This window comes from Protopterus annectens, chromosome 17.part0, assembly GCF_019279795.1.
Source record: "Protopterus annectens isolate FY-2018-M chromosome 17.part0, PAN1.0, whole genome shotgun sequence".
Lineage (NCBI taxonomy): Eukaryota > Metazoa > Chordata > Ceratodontiformes > Protopteridae > Protopterus > Protopterus annectens.
In genome coordinates, this window is record NC_056751.1 from 249,544,951 (window position 1) to 249,563,926 (window position 18,976).

Genomic DNA, 18,976 nt, shown 5'->3' on the forward strand with positions numbered 1-18,976 from the left:
AGAGATTTCGAGGGGAAAGGCTAGGGGTTAAGAATGGTTTGGTAAAGAGTGAATTGGGGGGTTTTATGGCTGGGCATGTAGAGTACTTCAATGCTGAGCATAGGCGAGTTTTCAGTAACTAGGTCAAGAGGTGCTGATTTTCTGCCTTCTACGGTTAGGCATTAAAGTTTTGGAGTTAGACTATTCCCTACGGTAATTGAGTCATTGCACAGCCTGAAATGGGTAGTTGGAGGGCTAAGGTGATCGGCTACAGTTGACAGGATCCTGGGTGCGACACTTGATACTAGTTGTTGACTGGGTGTTGATTTGAGTTCAAGGGGTTATAGTTTGTGGTTTTGTTGTTGTTATAGTTTGTCAATCCATTCAAGTTGAACCATGATTTGGTGTGATGTGTTTATTGAAGGGGACTGGGACAAATGTTTATTAAAGTTTTCTGGACAATCTCTTTTTAATTATTGGTGTTGTACATAGAATTTATCACTGATGTATTCAAACACCAATATTCTTCAAATAACATTCTTGAATTATTTGTTACCACTAGCAGCATTCCTTGTAATTAATTTTTATATCCACATCTTTTCAAAGCTGAAATGGTTTTCTCTGGAACATTTTACAAGTCTTGTACTTTTTTATAATCTATGATGGTCACTGTCATAATTGTGAGCTGTAAGCCTGACATGAACACTTTAAAAAGCAGGACAGACAAAACTGTTCACCACATCATGATCAGAAGACAGTGATTAAAATATTCATAATACTTGTTATATAATGTGTGATTATCAGACATCCGTTTAATTATCCACATAATGCAAATAGGTCTACTAAGCCTGTTCAGTTTTCCATATCTATTCATTTGAGGATCAGGTGCAGATTTCCTTATTTAAAGCATTACTTTTGATTGAAGCTAGAATATGTATCCTAGCTACTGTTGGTATTAAAAAAACGGGCATAGTAAATGATGAAAAAGTTAGCTTTACAAAGTGCAGTTTGTTTTTACCATTGAGTTCTGAAGAGTCTAGTTACAGCAGCAGAATAACGTGTTTAAACAAGACAGCAATGTTGATAACTGATGCAGTAAAACTTAGTGATAAGCAATGTTACCTACTGGCATCCAAACCCCTGACAGCCAAAAGCAAGGCTGCATAGAAGAACTTGAGCCCCTTTCCCAGAGATCACCATGTTTTCATTTTTATTATTCTGAGACGTATGTGAACAAACTTAAGGAGAACCTTCTGAACACACTTCCTAAACATATTTGCATGAAATATGCATTCTTTATACAAGCCCACCTTAGAGCCACCTTCTAGCATAGGTACATATCTATCAGTCTGCAAACCACTACAACCTAGGCTATAGTCCGTGGACAAAATTAAACCCTGTACTTTGTATCTGTAAATTAAAAACCTAAATCATTAAGCCAAACCCTTCCCCTCACTATTCATAATGTGGATTGAAACCCTTCCCTGCTTGTCCTGTTATTCACAACATACTTTGACACATTGAGCCATTGAGAACTAAATCATATCTACAGTTGAATGGTGTTTTGCGTCTCCTATTAAATTGTAGCTGAGGTTTCATCCCTTCATGTGCCAACAGATCTCTCAATCACCTGCTGGCCATTTCCATAGTTTTTTATTGAAGTAAAGTTTTTTGATGGCTATTGTATGTGTTTCAAAAAAGATTAAACAGAAGTAAGTGATTGGTTTCAAACTCAAAATTATATATTTGGTGGTTCATTCTGAAAGTGAAAATGTTAGATACTTGCAAAGCTTTTCATAATCTGGATTTGGGTAAGTTTGCCATGTAACAATCCTCTCAACTTTTAAAAAAATAAGCAATGCATGTTTCAGTACTGATTTGAATTTTCAGATAAGTTATGAATATGACTTATGTTTCAAGAAAATTCATGGCCAAAATGTTTGGGTTAAAATGGAGATAAGTAATTATAAAATCAATATCTTAACTTTTCTTTCACATTTAAGTTCATTGTATGTTTCCTCAGTCAAGAGCCTTATGCACAACAGACATATGTGTAAGCTACTGTTACAAATAACAAACATAACAGAAACATAATTATTCACTGAATTTATATTAAATACAAAAATTGTGATAGATCCAAAATATTGACTTTACAAAAGATAAATATATTTGAAAGACCTGTCATATTCAAAATGTAATGTCCTCTGTAAATCAATACAGCTAGAAATAAGTCTCTTTCTCATAGCCATCGTTAACATATGCATTATCTTGAGAAATATATCCTGGTAGCTTTTCTTGTGGTTCTTTGCTGAATCCATTTCCAACTATTTCTGTAGGTAATTCTGCTTTGATCTCCTCCTGCAAATGTAATATAACACAGCAGATAAATAATAGCCTTCAATAACTATTCTTAAATTGCTGTATAGCATGTACTTTTGAAATTGTTGGTGTTTCAGACATTTGTTTAATATCCAGATGTGATAAACAGTGTAAGTGTGTGCGTGTGTGTGTGTTGTCAATTTTTTTTTTTTTTAACTGCAAACATTACTCTAAAACTACTACAGTGGGAAGGCTTGCTGCACAGCCAGAATGTAACCAAAGACCCTGGAAATAAAAAGGAGAGCTCTGTGTTTTGAGCACCAATGCTACAAACAAATGTAAATTAGAAAAATGATCATTAAATCCACAAAAAACCTTCCTAAATGCTTTAAATATCTGAATATATTCACTTAGCTTGTACAAAGAAATATTTTAAAAAGTGTAAAACCTATTCCTTTTATTTTAATAAAAGCCAAGAATGACAAATTAAGTAGCCAGTATGAAACTAGTTTCTAGCAGTATTGTGTTGGTTATAAAGATCATTTTTAAAGTAGACAAAAGTGTTTCCAACACATCAAGAAGAATGACATTATAAATAATTTATAAATGCAAGTGAAAATGTAGGAAATGTCTCACACACAAATTAATATTACATCTAAGCAAACTACTGCATGACCCACCAACAGAAAAGAATGAGGTAATGCAAACATGCAGAGTCCTGTTATGTATATTGAAGAGACATATACCAGAGATGCAGGATTAATCCAGAAGGTTCCAAGTGCATTCTAATTATGCTACCAACACAGACATAGATCACTCCTAATCATGACACTCGTTCTTCAGTGCACAGCCCTGACTACCTATGAATATTAATGCTCAGTACATTTAGTCTTCCATGTTTATAAATGAATTTTAAAAACGTGTTATATGTACTGGAGTGAAACAGCCTTTTGTTTTTACATAAAAAAGTATTTGCATGCACAAGGATGCATGCACTTTTTTATACAAAAACAAAAGGTTATTTCGTGCCTTTAAACATGATCTTTAAGCAGTGTTATTTTAGCAACCTCAGTGAAAGCTGATATAATGGACGTGCTATGTGTGTGTGTGTGTGTGTGTGTGTGTGTGTGTGTGTGTGTGTGTGTGTGTGTGTGTGTTGTGCGTACTGAATGTGCTCTGAAATGAGAAAGTAACCCCCAAGTTCAAAAAATGACTTACATTTCTGACATATTGAATCATTATGAGGTAGTTAAAAGGGGTTTCAGTAAGCATTATGGAGGTACCTGACTGCGTCAAAATACCTAGTGCCATCAGGTTGCCTACAGAATGAGGAAGTGACTGAGATTCCATGATGGCAAGTGTAACTTAATAACCTACTCTTGATGTAAGGCAGAAGGGGATAGTGCATTGGACTAGTATATGATGATAATGGCTGTGACTAAAGGTCCGATAATATGGGATGTGACTACTATAGACTGAATCCAACAGTAGGTAGAGTCTGGGAACAGTAAGTAATACTAGTACTATTTACATGTACAAAAAAGTAAAACATTACAGCAACATAATTAGCAAAAAATACCAAATTTAAATCAGCCTTAATACTAACAAGTGTAGAAAGAAAGGCCAATAGGTTAAATTTATTTAACAGTAGAACTATCATTACAAATAATGCAACAAAAGCAATGATCAAAAGTGAGATCAGGTGTAATAAGTAACAGGAATAACAGATTAATGAGGTTTCCACCTAACTATTAGCAACAAAGAACAACATACAGTCTAAGCCAATGGATCCATGTCCATTAACTGCAAAACAATGGCTACAGATAGTGTGAGTGAGCAGTTTCAAGATCCATAACTGCTAAGCAAAGAGCTACAGTGGAGTAACAGCAGAATGGTCAACACAAGCAGCAAATATTTAACAGGCAGTGTAACCCAATAATTTCTGGTGTAGTATTGTGCCCTGGTGAAATTTCTCCAGGTCAGTCTGAATACCATCAGTATGCTTCCCTGAAAAGGTGCCACTGGTATAGTGGCATTAACCAGGTCAACAAAGAGTAAATAAATAAAATAAACACAATAGCACTAGAAACAATAGCATTATCACCTTGGATATTGCCAGTCGTAAACAATACAACAATGCAGTATTACTTGGATTTGATAAAACTACCCTCAGGAGACGAAGAGTACTAACTTATTAATGCAACTAGCTAAAGTACAGTTGGTAAGCTAATAATAATATAAGTTAAAAAGAGACAGCTGTTCCACTGCATGTAGGGAGGCAGGTGTAAAATCAGTTGCACAACTGTTTCTGCTTCATTTGTCTGCTTTCGAGGAGCTCTACAGCTGTCAGTTTCCTCAGCAGCACTAGTACAGAAAGCAATGTCAGAAGTTTGTTCTGAGACTTTTCTCCATCAGCAAGTAATCTGGTGATTGGCTATGTGCCCTGCAATAGTGCATTTCTATACTCCAATAAGTAAGTAACAACTTAGCTGTAAGACGTACCATATTTCTTAAAGTAATTTTTACTGGTTATATCCTTCTCTCAAAATGTCCATTTAACAGATGATTCTTTGAACTTGTTATGTAGTCAAACACCCAGGCTCTAGACATGTTTCTGAACTCCTGGCAAATGAACTATGGACCCTTACATAACATGACTTGTTCTGGAATACTGTTGCTTGCAGGATTTAAATATTGTTATATGCAGGATTTAAAGGATAATCTCTAGCAGTAGATTTTAATTTCTGTACTGTCTCAGCTGTGACTGATATCTAAACCATATCACTTGAAATTCTTATTCTAGCAAACTTTCTTTGCATTCTGCAAGATTACCTCCATTTAAAGGATCTGCAGTACACATCAATTTCCTCATGTATATTGTATGCCCAAGTCACATCCTCTGCATTCTAGCTAGTCTGTTATGTAAGGATTGCTTAAGAATCTCTCCAAAGGCTTATGGTCAGATTTTACTTTGATGTCTTCCCCATAAACATAGTCATGATTTATTTTTTTGAAATAAAGGTATTAAAACAAGGATTTCTTATTTTATCTGCACATATCAGGTTTATGCATCTGTCGGTGCTCTTTGTAAATAGGCAGTAAGTCTGCCACTTACATTAACAGTGTTCCTAACTGTCGAGTACTTTCTGATGTGCATTTTTTTTTTTGGCCAGCTACTGCTGACTTCAGAACCTTGGCTAACCTCATAACTCCTTCTCTCCACATGGCTACTATATGTTTGTGGAGTATGCAAACTATTAACTGGCTGGATCTTGCTCCCTTCCCAGAGGGGAGACCATCACTATGAATGTTTCCATGAGTGAGCAAGAGGAGGAGAATCAGTGGCCATCATACTGCAGCCAGCTGGGACTTCCCATAAAGACCTTCCTCTCAGTGATGTACCAGGTTTATATAATTTAGGTGGTCATGCAATAGCCCTGTGAAAGAAATACCTACACCTACATGGTTGTGTGTCTCTCTCTCTCTCTCTTTTGCCTGCCTACCTACTACAGCATTAGCTTTCATCACAGCCTCAGTATAACCACCAGGGTTCATGAACAGCCATGCCATCAACACATCTACACCCTTTACCCAGAAGATTTAGTCAGACAATGCCTTATCATTCCTCTTCCATGCACCAACTCCAGTGCTTTCCCAAGCCTCTAATCTAATTTCAGTCGCCTGGGTCATAGCCAGGTGTTTATCCATATATATCAGTGGAGCTGGGGTGGCTTATATCCACTCTCGGTGCAGTCAGTAATGCTGCATCACAGTACTTTAATGATGGTGAAACAGTCACTAGCAATTCAAAGCTTTGATCTTACCTCTCTGACCACCTCCATACTGCAAAATGCTCTAACAACCTTCTTAGAGGTATGGTTATCCCTGAAAAGAAAGCGTAATCTATGCTTCATGGCCAATGCCATTTTTCTTTGAAAATGTTTATAATAAGGTGGTCCACTAACTTACTATAAGGTGGTCCACTAACTTACTATCAGCTTGTCTTTGGGATTCCAGGAAGAGAAACATGGCAGTGTTACCCACAGTAGTTTTTATTGGTCTTGCTGCCACACATGGCTAAGTAGAAATACAAAGTAGCATGAAAGTATAGCTGATGGTTATCTTTTGTGTTGTAAGCATGCCTTTAGGAGGACGATTTGGCCTGACACATTGCTTTTCTTTCTCAGCTTTGAAGTGTTTGTCAGAAGCTGGCAAATGGTATGATACTGCAAAGAAAGAGTTCCCAAGGCAGGGATGCCTTTTCAGAAACATGCAACATATCAGCAGTGGACTTGTTTTGAGGTGCTCTATGCCCTGTGGGTATATTCAGTAGTTAGATCTCATTCTTCAAAGCTTGTAAGAAGTTTTACCATAATGAGACTCAGACAATGAATGGATGATTGATATATTGCCTCATAGTTTAAGGGTGGATATGTGCATGGATAACAAAGCTTGAGATGCAATGTCTATATCATGTCATGTCTGAGGACTAGATCCAAAACTGGGAAGGGCATTCAACATTAATGACAAAATGGGAAATACTGGCACAATGTGATAAGTAAAATACAGCATTGTAAATTTCAATAAACATACTTTCTTATCCATGAGAAAGTTTTCCCTAAATCTTAGACTGCTATATCAGTTGATCAGAATGCATAGGTTCAGTTCATCAAGAGTATAACAACTTCACTTGATGAAGGAGGCACAGAAATGAGTGTTCAAATCTGAAAGTTTTACACTTGTTTCAATGTATCATTTTTGTATGTTTAGTTAACATTTTCAGGTCAGTTAAAATACATATATAACATTTATTAATTTCAGTTAATAATATGAACTGTTATTAATGTAATATATTCTGATAAGCAAAGTTCAGTCTCAAAAAGTTAATTAAAAAGTAGTATACCACCCCTATAATGTGTCATAGTGGGATTAAAGCCCTGATTATTACCCAGATGACCAGAATAGTGACTCAAGTGCTTGAAGAGCTGGGTAGGACTGAGTGGCTGACCCAGATTTGACCAAGCCTTGGGGGGGGGGGGTACAGTACCTGCTAGCTGTTTACCACTGCCATGAAGAGGCATGCAAGAGTAAAGAAATGCAACTAACCCTGGAAAATGTGAGCTTGGTGCCACCAAGCTGATAAAGGTAGCCTTCACTGACACCATGGGAATGAGAACACCAGCAGACAAGGGGAGGGCACTGTAAAATTTCACAAGGGTATATGTGGCCACAACAACCACAATGGGTAGGGACAGTGCCTAATTACAAATGTTCTCTTAGGCTGCATCAGTAAATTCAGGCAAGGGCCCAAACACCTCCTTGGCTATCCAGACAATAGTCCTTGTAACTGAGTTTATGCCTCTACTGGACAATCCCCAGTGTGTGGAGACCAATGTCAAAGTTAATGGCCATCAGGCATGGAGGGAAAAGGACATGGAAGAATGTAGTGTACATATTTATGCTTAATACTCTAGCTAGTTCCCAAAAATAAATAACACAGTTCTGATTCATTTTTGAAATAATGTGGTATGTTCAAAGAAAACGGATGTTTCTCCCTTCATGAAACAACAATGAACCACCATTTTTCTGGAAAAGGTAAAGAAAAGTTATTTCAGATAATACTTACCTCAGACATTACTTCATCATGCTGTACTCCACACCAGCACATCTTCTTGTACTTGTCTGACCAGAAGCAAAGCAGATTGCAAACTGGTTGAATTAAAACTGGCTTTATGTCTTTTCCATGAATGCGTCCTGAAATATATATCAACAAGCTTATTAGTATGAGCACTGTATCTCAATTTGGCATGTGTATTATATTATTGCTACTGCATAACTTTAACTGGCATACAATCAAACCATTAAGAACTGATCAACGTCATGTATAATAAACATGCTTTAAGAAAAAAAGAACATAGTGAAATGTACAAAGTATGACTGTGTGTGTGTATGCTATCATGTATGTCCTCACATATATGCATGTGTCTACATCAGTGTGCTTGTGGCTATATGTTTGCCTGGATATGTTTTTTAACCATGTTTTTGAATGAAAAAAAAAACAGTTCACTTACTCGGGATTTTAGAAAACTGAACAAACATGGAAGGATTTTGCTCTGTTTTATGAATATGTAAAGAATGGGTACTCAGCTGTACACTGCCTTATATAAGATGCCAGTGTCTTACAATATTTAAGGTACATGACTTACAAGATAGCTGTACACTGATCAAGAGCTTAATTTCAACTCTCCCAGTGTGAAAACAGAAACTGAGAAATAAGGACCAGTGAAATTATCTTGGACAAAATTCTGTTACTGGCTAGAAGTATACTGCCTGGGTGCCAGAAAAGAAGAAAGTTGGAGAATCTGAAAGAAACTCAACCATAATAGATGAACAAAAAACATTGTCTGGGAAGAATCCTGCAGCTGTTTAGCAAAAAGTTGTTCAAGCTTCAACCTTAGTACAAGAAATGGCTTCCTGTAATTTAGAGAAGAAAATAAATCAAATGTACATAGAGGTGATTAAAATAAATGAAACACTGAAGGTATATCAACCCAAATAACTAAAGGCTGGAAAAAACAGCAGATTATTTAACTAGCTATTGAGATGAACTGATAAAACTGCAAAAATCAGAGGGTGAAATGAAGAAAAGGCTGGTTGAATATTAAGCTTCTCAAGAAGAGCTGTTTCAAAAAATGGTAGTTAGAAGTACCCAGAAAAAACTGAGAATTTCTGCTGTACCAAAGAAATGGAAGGGAACAGACTGCATTAAATTTTATAAAAGCAGAAATAAGCAACTGGACTGGTATTCCATGGCAAGGTGTGTTAATTAAAAGGGAACTCCAAGTATATGTTCCAAATATGGCCTTGAGAAAGCAGGCAAGACCTATAATGTTAAAGATGCAGTCATACCAGCAGAATGAGTTGATCCATCCAAAACTGTCACAGATGGGAAAATATTACAAACTGGACACAGCAGAGTGCTTATGGAAATTATTCACTATACACCAGGCAAAATAGGAGCAAATTTAGCTCAGCGATCATGGAACATTGAAAGGCATGTTTGATATTCAAACAGTTGAATCCAGCATTCTTTATAATGTTGGTGCTGGAAGATCAAAGACATTTTTGGATGCAGAGCATAAGGAGGCAAAACAAAGTTTATCCAACAAAATGTGAAACGCTAAAAAGGGAGTCTGCTTCTCATTCTTCTAACAATAAAGCTCATAGAGAGACTTTGCCAGTGAAACCGCTTCCATTGTTCCAAAGAAAAATGCTTGAGAGAGACAAAAAGCACAGGGGTTGACTAGAAGAACTGGGACTTGAACCAGAGTCGATGTTTGGAGAGAGAGAGATGAACAGAAAACACAGCAATGCTGAAATTAGTGAAGAAATGAGAGATTATAAAGCATCAATCACATTTGTGAAATATGGCTTTGCAAGAAAATGTGTCTGAGAAAGACTGGACTTTTGTTAACTTTGTTAAACTTGTGGGTGGACTATAAACCATGTACCCCATTTTATGCCATGAATGCTTAGCAGGACACCAAAGGGAAAAAGAAGTAACTGCAAGTAACAAATGTTATGATTAGTATTTGTATAAAACAGTTCATGATTTAAACTGCATATTATATTGTAAAACAGTTTTGTATAGTGTGCAATCAGAGGTATTTTAAATGTGGCGGATTCTTTTCAGTGTCTGTATATATAAAACAAACTAGTATTTTTTAAGTTGGAAGAGGAATCGGCTTTGCAATATAATATGAGAAGAAATGCCGGGCAGAAGTGAGTTTAAGTTAATATGCTGTGATCTTGGCCTGCTGGGGTGAGGAATGGGGTGTAAAAATATGCTGATTATATTATATGTAGAATTAATAGGGTGGATGTTTAGATTCATAACCCTGGCTTAAGGTATAAACGAGTGTTTTTGTAAGTAAATATGGTTGAAAATCAGACAAATGATGAAAGCCACAAAAAATGCTAAGCTTCTTGCATTTGCAAAAATATTTTTTTAGCCAAAGAATGTCTGTACATTTTCTTCTAAGTGAAATTTACAAAGATTTATTCATGCATTTGCAAAGTAGTTAGCTGTTTTTTATCACTGCTGACAACTTTTTTTATTAAGATAAGCTGTCTGCAGGTGCAAGCAATTAATCTTTGCTAAGGAAAATGTAGAATTAAATGGTACAATAGCAAACAGTTCAGTGAAAAATAAAGTTTGAAATTGTTGGAAGGGAATCTGAAATCATAGACTCCCCAGTAGCCTTAATATTTTAATACATTTAATAGAACTTAGAATTTAGTTGTATATAAAGGTAGCCAGTGTACTTTCTTAGGGCTAAAAGCTAATGTTTTCTGAAAGCATTCAAGCTGTCTTTCACATCCAAAATAGGAATATCAATAAGAAAAGAACAGACAGCAATACATGCAGGTGGGAACACAGGCTGTAACATGCACTTTAGCATGGGTAACCATAATTTTAGATTAGGTAATGCCTGCAGATATAGCTGTCACTTTGAGGAAATTGCTCCTAACTGGAGGGTTAAACTTCATCTGTTGAAAATGTACATATTTGTGTGTGGTTCTTCTACGTTAATAGAGGATGGAGGTGTTTTTAAAATGCATTTAATTTCTTTTTTGTTTGAGGGTTTTTGTTGAAACAAAAAGACTTGAAAATATGACATGTTCAAATGGAAATGAGAAGAAACAGCTGTATAAAAGATCAGACAGTCAAACATTATTGTGTGCATGTAAGGCAAACATTGAAAATATAGATTTAAAAAACATGATGTACAGTAGGTGGGAACAATAGCTTTTTAAAATAATGACTACTCCATCCATATTATCTTGGAATGTAAATGGTCTTACAGGTATGGACTAAAAGGAAAGACTATTGAATTATATATTAAACATGCAGACTTGCAAATAGCAATAATGCAGGAGGCACACTTGGAAAGAAATGAACATGTGAAACTGACAAAGTATTTCAGAATGGATATTCAGCAGAATATCAGGGACAAAGAAAAATGGGAGTAATAATGCTGATTGCTAAAGAGGCTCCAATAGTGATAGAAGATGAAAAGGACAATAACGATAAATTTCTGGCAGAAAGGGGCAATTGGGAGAGAGAAAGATTACAATGGCATGTATTTACATTTCACCAAAATCTGCTTTTATGGAGCTTAAAAAATTCTTGGGTGAAATGGTCATCTTTCAGCAGTAAATATTACTTATAGGTGGGGAATGGAACTTGATTTGCACTAGTGAGGATGTGTCATGGGGATCTAGAATGGAAAATATAACAAAAGAGTCAAGATTTCTGAAGGAATTTATGAAAATATTTTGTATGGAAGATGTGAATTCAGTATTAGAAACTCTGACAGAATTTTCATATTGTTCTCCAATGTACAATAACTGGGCTAGGCAGGATAAAAATTATATTTCACAGGAACATGCACATTTTGTTGAAAGAGTCGATGTGTATCCAATAACTATTTCAGATCATGCACCAATTAAAACAAAGATAAAAATAAAGTGTAGTGAAGTAAAAATTAGACACTGGCACTTTCCTATATACCTGTTAAAAAGAGAGGAACTTAACAAATTGGTAGTGGAAATTATTTGAGAGTTATTAGGGAAGATAAAAATTTCCTCAAAAGTGATAACTAGTGAGTGGTATAAAATGGAAATGGAGTTTAAAATAGGCTAGAAATAGATAAATATCTGTGGTTAAGAAGTAATAGGAATTATTTAGAGGGCCTGAAGTATAGCAGTTTAAGGGGAATCTTACAGAACAAGAAAAGGGGCAACTACAGAGTGCTAAAGAGAAAATAAAGAAGTAATTGGATAATATGCATGAGTTTAGAAAGATTGCTGTTAAGCAACTATTTTTTTAACATCTCTGGAGCACAAAAACTTTTAGTAGAATGACTTACACAACAGATTATAAAAAAAGGTTGCCACCAAACCTAGAGAACATATGACAAGAAAAATAACCAGAAATCAAACACATGTATTAGGGATAATTCAGAAATGTTATGAACATTTCTATAAAGATGTGGAAACCAAGAAAGAGCACAAATAGAAACATTTATAGAAGTCATAATTATGTCAAGGCTAGAGGAAGATGAGGCTCAGTACCTAATAGTAAATATAGGAGGAGATGAGTTAAAATGGTAATGTGTAATTGATCTGCAGGGAAGTCTCTAAGAACAGATGGTAATCCTGGGGAAATATGGAAGTTAGGAGGGAAGAAAGTGATAAAGATCTGGAAGATTTTCTTTAAAACATCTTGGAAGAATGGCAAAGGTGTTACAAAACTTGCTAAAAATGGATCAATGTGGTTTTGTGGAGGGGAGTCAAACATTTGACAACATTAATAGAACAATAATGATCCAGAGGGAAGTAGAGTATTAGAAAACACCACTGTTTTTGTTGGGTCTTGACATAGAGAAAGCATTTGATAGAATCAGTGGGGATTTTATGAGTTGGCCAATGGGAAACATTTGCATTACTTGATACATAAATAAGACTAATTAGAAGGATATATGAAGGACTGGAGGCAAGAATTAATTCAGTGGGACAGTTCATCTCTGACAAGTTGTGTCTGAACAGCGGAACCAGGCAGGGGTGTACTTGTTCCCCTTTGTTATTTCTTTTATATTTAGAGACATTGTAAAAAAAAAAATAAAGAAAACAGAAATTCAAGGCTGTAACTCATATGGTAATCAAGAAAAGTTGATTTTATTTTCAGATCATACTATTTTGTACTGGATAAATCCAGAAAATGACATTTCAGTATTGTGAAACATTTTGGGGCTGTTTCAAATCTTTTCGGGATATAAAATTAATGAAGGTAAAACAGAGACTAGAGCTGTAAATTATGTACCCACACATGAATTGGTTCAGCAATATCCATGTTTATGGAGACATGACAAGATGTACTTAGGGGTATGGGTTAAAAAGGCTTCTGTTTTGCCAGCAAAGGATATGTGGGAAGAGACTAAACAAAAGATAATACAATAACTGAAAAAATAGAACCTCTTGTTTATGAGTATGGATAGTAAGATACACATGGTGAAAATGTTTTTAGCCCTATAGTTTTATATACGGATGAGGCACATTTTTATCAACCAGAGAAAAGTTGTGGACAATAATTAATAAAGAGTTGAAGAAGATTATCTCAGAGAGAATATAGCAAGATTAAGTAGGATAAGTTGATCCTTCAAACTGACCAAGATGGTTTCAGATTACCTGATTTGAATTGAGATTTTAAAGGTACATAGTTAAGGCTTGTATACATAACAAAACAGAAGGTTATAATTCAAAGTGGGGAAAGGGATAATAATGAAGTGGGGGGTCAATAAGTAAGGAGAAGGAAGGATTTTAGATACACATCCTTTAAGGAGAATAATAACTATCATACAGAATATTAAGGCTGGTATACAGAGCACAAGCAGTAGGTTATGCAAAGTGGAAAGGGATGATGATGATGATGATGAAGTAGGGATGAAGTTCAAGAAATAAGTAAAAAGTGAACTTTTGGTTGCATGTCCTTAAAGAGAATCATAACAACTATACAAAATATTATATTCATGAAGCTGCCAAAAGTATTCAAAGAACTAAACCTACACAGGAATGGAGAAAGGAGATTTTGCCGACAGGGATGACTGCAAGAAGGAGTAAAGAAACTTAGGCAAGAGAGGGATGGAATTTACAGGAGAAAACTTAGAAAAGAAGCAAAGGTATTAGAAGCAAATAACGAGAGAGAGAGAAAGGTAACGGAGTGGGATGAGGCCAAGAAGAAGTTTGGACTGAAGGTTAGACACTGCCTTCTCTACAGGGATAGATATCACAGTATAGGGAAAGGGATATGGAGTCCTGAGTGAAAGGCCTGTTCTGGTAGAGTTTGCAGTTGAATCTAGAACAGAAGCCACTGTTAAAGTGATAATTAGTAAGCAATATAAAATAGTGTATAATAACTATATGAATTGATTAGAGAAGATTAGAAAAGATTGGGAAGAGAGGCTGGAAAAGCAATTTACAAGAGAGCAATGGGAAGACATATAAATGACTCCCAATATGCAGAAATGTCCGGAAGATTTAGGATTTTTGCTTAAATGTGTTTGCATAGGTATTTATATACCCAAAGCAGATTTGAACAAAAATTTCCTTCAGTAGATTGCAAATGTTGGAGGTGTCAAAGGGAAGAGAGAAGTAAATGGAAACATATTTTTTGGGGGGTAACGCATTGACAGATTTTAAAAATTCCCTACAGAATACTCTGTCAGAAATATTGGGAGAACAAATGCTGTAACTAAGGTAATTGTTCTTTTGAGCTGGGACACAGAATCTGAATTACCTAGACATAGTAAGGCCCTACTAAGTTTAATTCTGTTGGCTGTCAAAAAAGCAGTTACTAGAAAATGGAAATCAAAGACGGAATCAAGTGCATTTGAACAAATGAATATTGCAAGAAGAGATTAAAGAAAGGAAAGAGGGATCGTTAGAAAAGGGAGGAGCAAATTACATAAAATAAATGTAATTTCCGCAAACACTACATGCAGAATAATGCATTGAGTGATGCTGGGTATAGTGGGAGAAGGATGCTAAGGATGGAGCTGCCAGGTAAGAGGAATAGAGATAGACCTAAGGCTTATGGATGTGGTGAGAGAGGATGCAGGGGAAATGGAAACAGATGATCTGCTGTGGTGACCCCTAATGGAAGCAGCTGAAAGAAGTAGTAGAATATATGCAGAATAATGTCTTATAGGAGGAATGAAGTTTAAGTGAAGGCAGGAAATGAGCAATTTATGTAATGTTGGACTGATAGTTTAAAAAAAGAAAATGTGATATAATGTATGTAAATGTAAAAAACTTAATATGGCTTCTTTTCTTTTCTGTTAATGTAAGTGTGCAAATGTCTTATGTAATAATTTAATAAAGGTGTTTAAAAAAATTGTTGTGCATGTCCAATACTGGGCATGAATTTCTAGTGGCAGACATAATGCAAGTAGTGATATGTAACACATTTACGTTTCAGACCTCGCAATACAAATCATCTCTAGATGTGAGGCAAGATTCATTAGAAGCACCAATACCAAAAGCTCTAAGGTCTGTATTGACGGCTATATTTCTTGACTGATGGTTATGCTATTAGTCTCACAGTAGGTGCATTTGAATCTACTGTAAGGCAGCCATTTGTGAGGTGAATATGAAACTAAGGTGAACTTGTAGGCAAGTCAGGGTTACACAATGGATATCTCTTCATGGTTGATGGGACAAAATTAGCTATGATGAGAATACATATGAAGAAGCCTATTTTGGGCTATTTTCATTCATTTATTTATTTTAGGAGTTTATGTGATGGTTCCCACATCATTAAATATAAAACATCCTTGCAATGCTATAGAGTCCATGTAACATCTATGGTATAGGATCATTATAAAAAAAATGTCAGCACAATTGAATTGCACTTTGTTGTAGGTAAATGTTAAAATAGTTACATATTTATATACTTGCTGAAAGATGTTCATTGCAGCTGAAAAAAATGATATAAGGCTTTGTATCATAATTCTGATCCATTAGAAAAAGAAAGTGTTGATGCTGGGTTCTAACTGTACCTCATCCTGACTTCTCCCTCCTTTGAAAACAATTACACTGTACCCTTTCTATTACAAATTTCTGTCTCTATGCCCTTATTACAAAATTCTTTCTCTGTTAAGTTAATTTTAATACAGTGTCAGTGGTGCAACAGGTAGGAAACTCATCTTTGGTGCAGAAGGCTGTGCGTTCTATTCCCACACCAGGTAGATTGATTGTTGACACTGCGATACAGCATGGGCGTATGCTGTCCTTTGGATGATATATTAAACCAAAGCTCCATTTGCCTGAGTTTGTGGTAGCTTAGGTAGATATCAAAAAGAGTGGGAGAAATTCCCCAATGCTCTAGCCCAATTTCCTGTAGCAGTATAAATACCACCATGGATCTCCCCTGAAAAGAGGCTACTAGCCTAGTGGGACTAACCTGGTCAACAAAAGAGAAAGTAAGCAAAAAAACAAATTATGGAAGTGTAAAAAGTCAGAATTATTCAGTTTTCAGAATAAAAACAAAATAGATAAATATACTGAAGCATCTACATCAGACGGTGCTGAATAGTAATTCTAATTACACATTTATTAATGCATTGTTATCTACCAGGAGTTCCTCATAGTGAGCAAAATGCTAAAAAATGAATAAGTGTAACTAACAAAAAAATTTTAATTTGTTTGCAAATTACTGAACCAAGTTATAGAATATCAGTACTCATTTCTGTTTGTACCATAATGAAGTACTAAACTGACACTTCACATACGTTTGTCTGAGTATAAATACATATACTGTTGTACTGACAATTTCATTATTATAAATAATGCTGAACCAGTTCTGATTGATGCACCACCCTTGGATAAATAACCTAAAAACGTATTTCAAAAGGCAGTAAATTTATGCCACATTGAACATTCTGCTATAAATTGCAACTAACCTCAAATAAATTCTATATGTATTTTAGGAAATGGTCCAGAAAATGTCAGTGGGCAGTATTCTATACTTAATAAATAAGTTGGAATCTGGAACACCTCATACCTAAATATCTGTAGGAGAAGCAGTTATGGTAAAATTCCTAAAAAAGGACTAATGCGGCATCTTGGAGGTAATACGCATTAGGTTTTATATTATCATATCTTCATGGACAGGATGCTTTGTCAAAGGGATCTGATAAACAGCAATGTCTACATTACTACTGCAGTGAACTAGACGTTCCTAAATGATAGCATAGCATATCATATCACTGGATGACATTAAGATGTACAAAGCCATGCAGCAGAGGAGGTTATTTAGGAAATTAAACTGTCTAGGAAAGGGGGAGAGGAAGGATAAGGATAAGGAGGGTAGGGATGGTGTCCGTCAGGAGCAGCAGATTGTCTACTACTAAAAGGAGTACTTTGAACATGTTATATTTATCTGTTAGTTTGGAGATCTGTGACATATTGTAGATTGCCATCATGAGTCAGAACCTCTTTCTCATATTTGTTATAGATCTTGCACCACACTTTGTGAAAAAGATGAGCTGAATTAGGGACAATGCAAAGTAGGAATAGTGGGCAACAAAACCAGATTGGTCCATTGCTAACACTGGAAGAGACTAGTATTCCATCTCAGGAAGAATCTTTTATTTTTTTTTTTATAAGTACACATATGACACATAATAGCCTGAACTATGTGAAGAGAGACATAACGGAACTCTAAAAATATGTGTCCAAGGCAGGTATGGACCTTGACTTGAGCAACATTTTAACATCACCATGAATGTATTTATTTATTTATTTATTGACTGATTGCCATTTGTTAACTGGGTTAGTCCAACTGGCCTCTGGGCCCATTTTCAGTGGAGACCCGATGAGAAAAGCTCCTTTATTAAACAGTTTTAGAAAAATCATGATTCAAAAGGATGTCTTGGTACATACATATATGAGATAATAATAGACAAGAATTCTAAAACAGATGATACATAGCAGGAATAAGAACATAGTAAAATACAAGCATCAGGCTATATATATATATATATATATATATATATATATACACACACACACATTATTATTTACATAGTAAATACAAAGTCGCTAGAGAATATTATTCTATTCATTGTTTAAAGCATTTTGCACTTGCTGTCTTACATGGAACTGTGGGAGTGAGATGAGAGAGAAATACATTTTTTTACTTTTGGTGGGTGAGATTGAGCTTGTGTTGGATCTTGGCAGGGGCAAGACTTGGAGTTAAGTAGATAATGCTTTAGTTCATTTTTAAAGTGTAGGGAGTGGGTGATGGAATGTATGTGCAAGGGGAGTTTGTTCCAAGCAAGGGCAACAGAGTGTTTGTATAGTAGTTTGCCCACAGTTTTCTTGGGATGGTAGATTTCAAGTAGCTGCTGGTTAGAATCACAGTGAAATATTAACAAAAGCTTATTGCCTTTAATAATTGGCTTAGCTTCTGGTGTCATTTAAAGTGGGTCCAATATACATATATGTATATAAATAAATATATATATATATATATATATATATATATATATATATATCAGCATGGGAGGAGATGGTAGAAGGTATTTAATGTTTTTTGTTAGGAATGGCCTGCACCTATCACCCAAGGCATTTGTATATTTGCTAAAACCTTGCCAACCCTCGTAGTGCCTTTTTTATGCAACATTGATCCTCAAAAGCTTCCAACATAACAGAACATAATCTGGATAACAAACGGGTATTGCTGCTCAATGCTAGGAGCCTTAACAGAAAAACTCAGTTTCCTACAAGCACTCCTTACCATGGAAAACACTGATATATGCATCATCATTATAGAGACCTGGTTCAAGACCATTGGAATCACCCCATCAGTTCGAGATTTCAGTACCTATCACACATTCAAGCCCACCACAAATGGATGAAGGCATTAAAGGTGGTGATGTCTCCATGTCTGCAACTAGTCTGGAGGTGAAGAGTATTTTTCACATATATGGAGGCACAAAAAAAAAAAAAAGGCACTTCACTTCCAGACTAGTTATACAAGATAATGATCTGGAACTCCTGCATGTCCAACTTTCCATTAACAATACCCCTTATCAAATCATGGCTAATTATAGGG

General features: G+C 35.5%; 1 protein-coding gene across 1 annotated transcript in view; it reads right to left on the reverse strand.

Moving 5' to 3' along the window:
* Positions 1-2,199: 2,199 nt before the first annotated feature.
* SLC5A12 (solute carrier family 5 member 12) overlaps positions 2,200-18,976 on the reverse strand; it is a 374,561-nt gene continuing 357,784 nt past the window's right edge. Inside the window, exons 14-15 of the mRNA XM_044059166.1 lie at positions 7,925-8,052; positions 2,200-2,337 (exon numbers count right to left, since the gene is read on the reverse strand). Coding sequence (XP_043915101.1) covers positions 2,200-2,337; positions 7,925-8,052 — 266 coding nt within the window. The remainder of the gene's footprint in view (positions 2,338-7,924; positions 8,053-18,976) is intronic.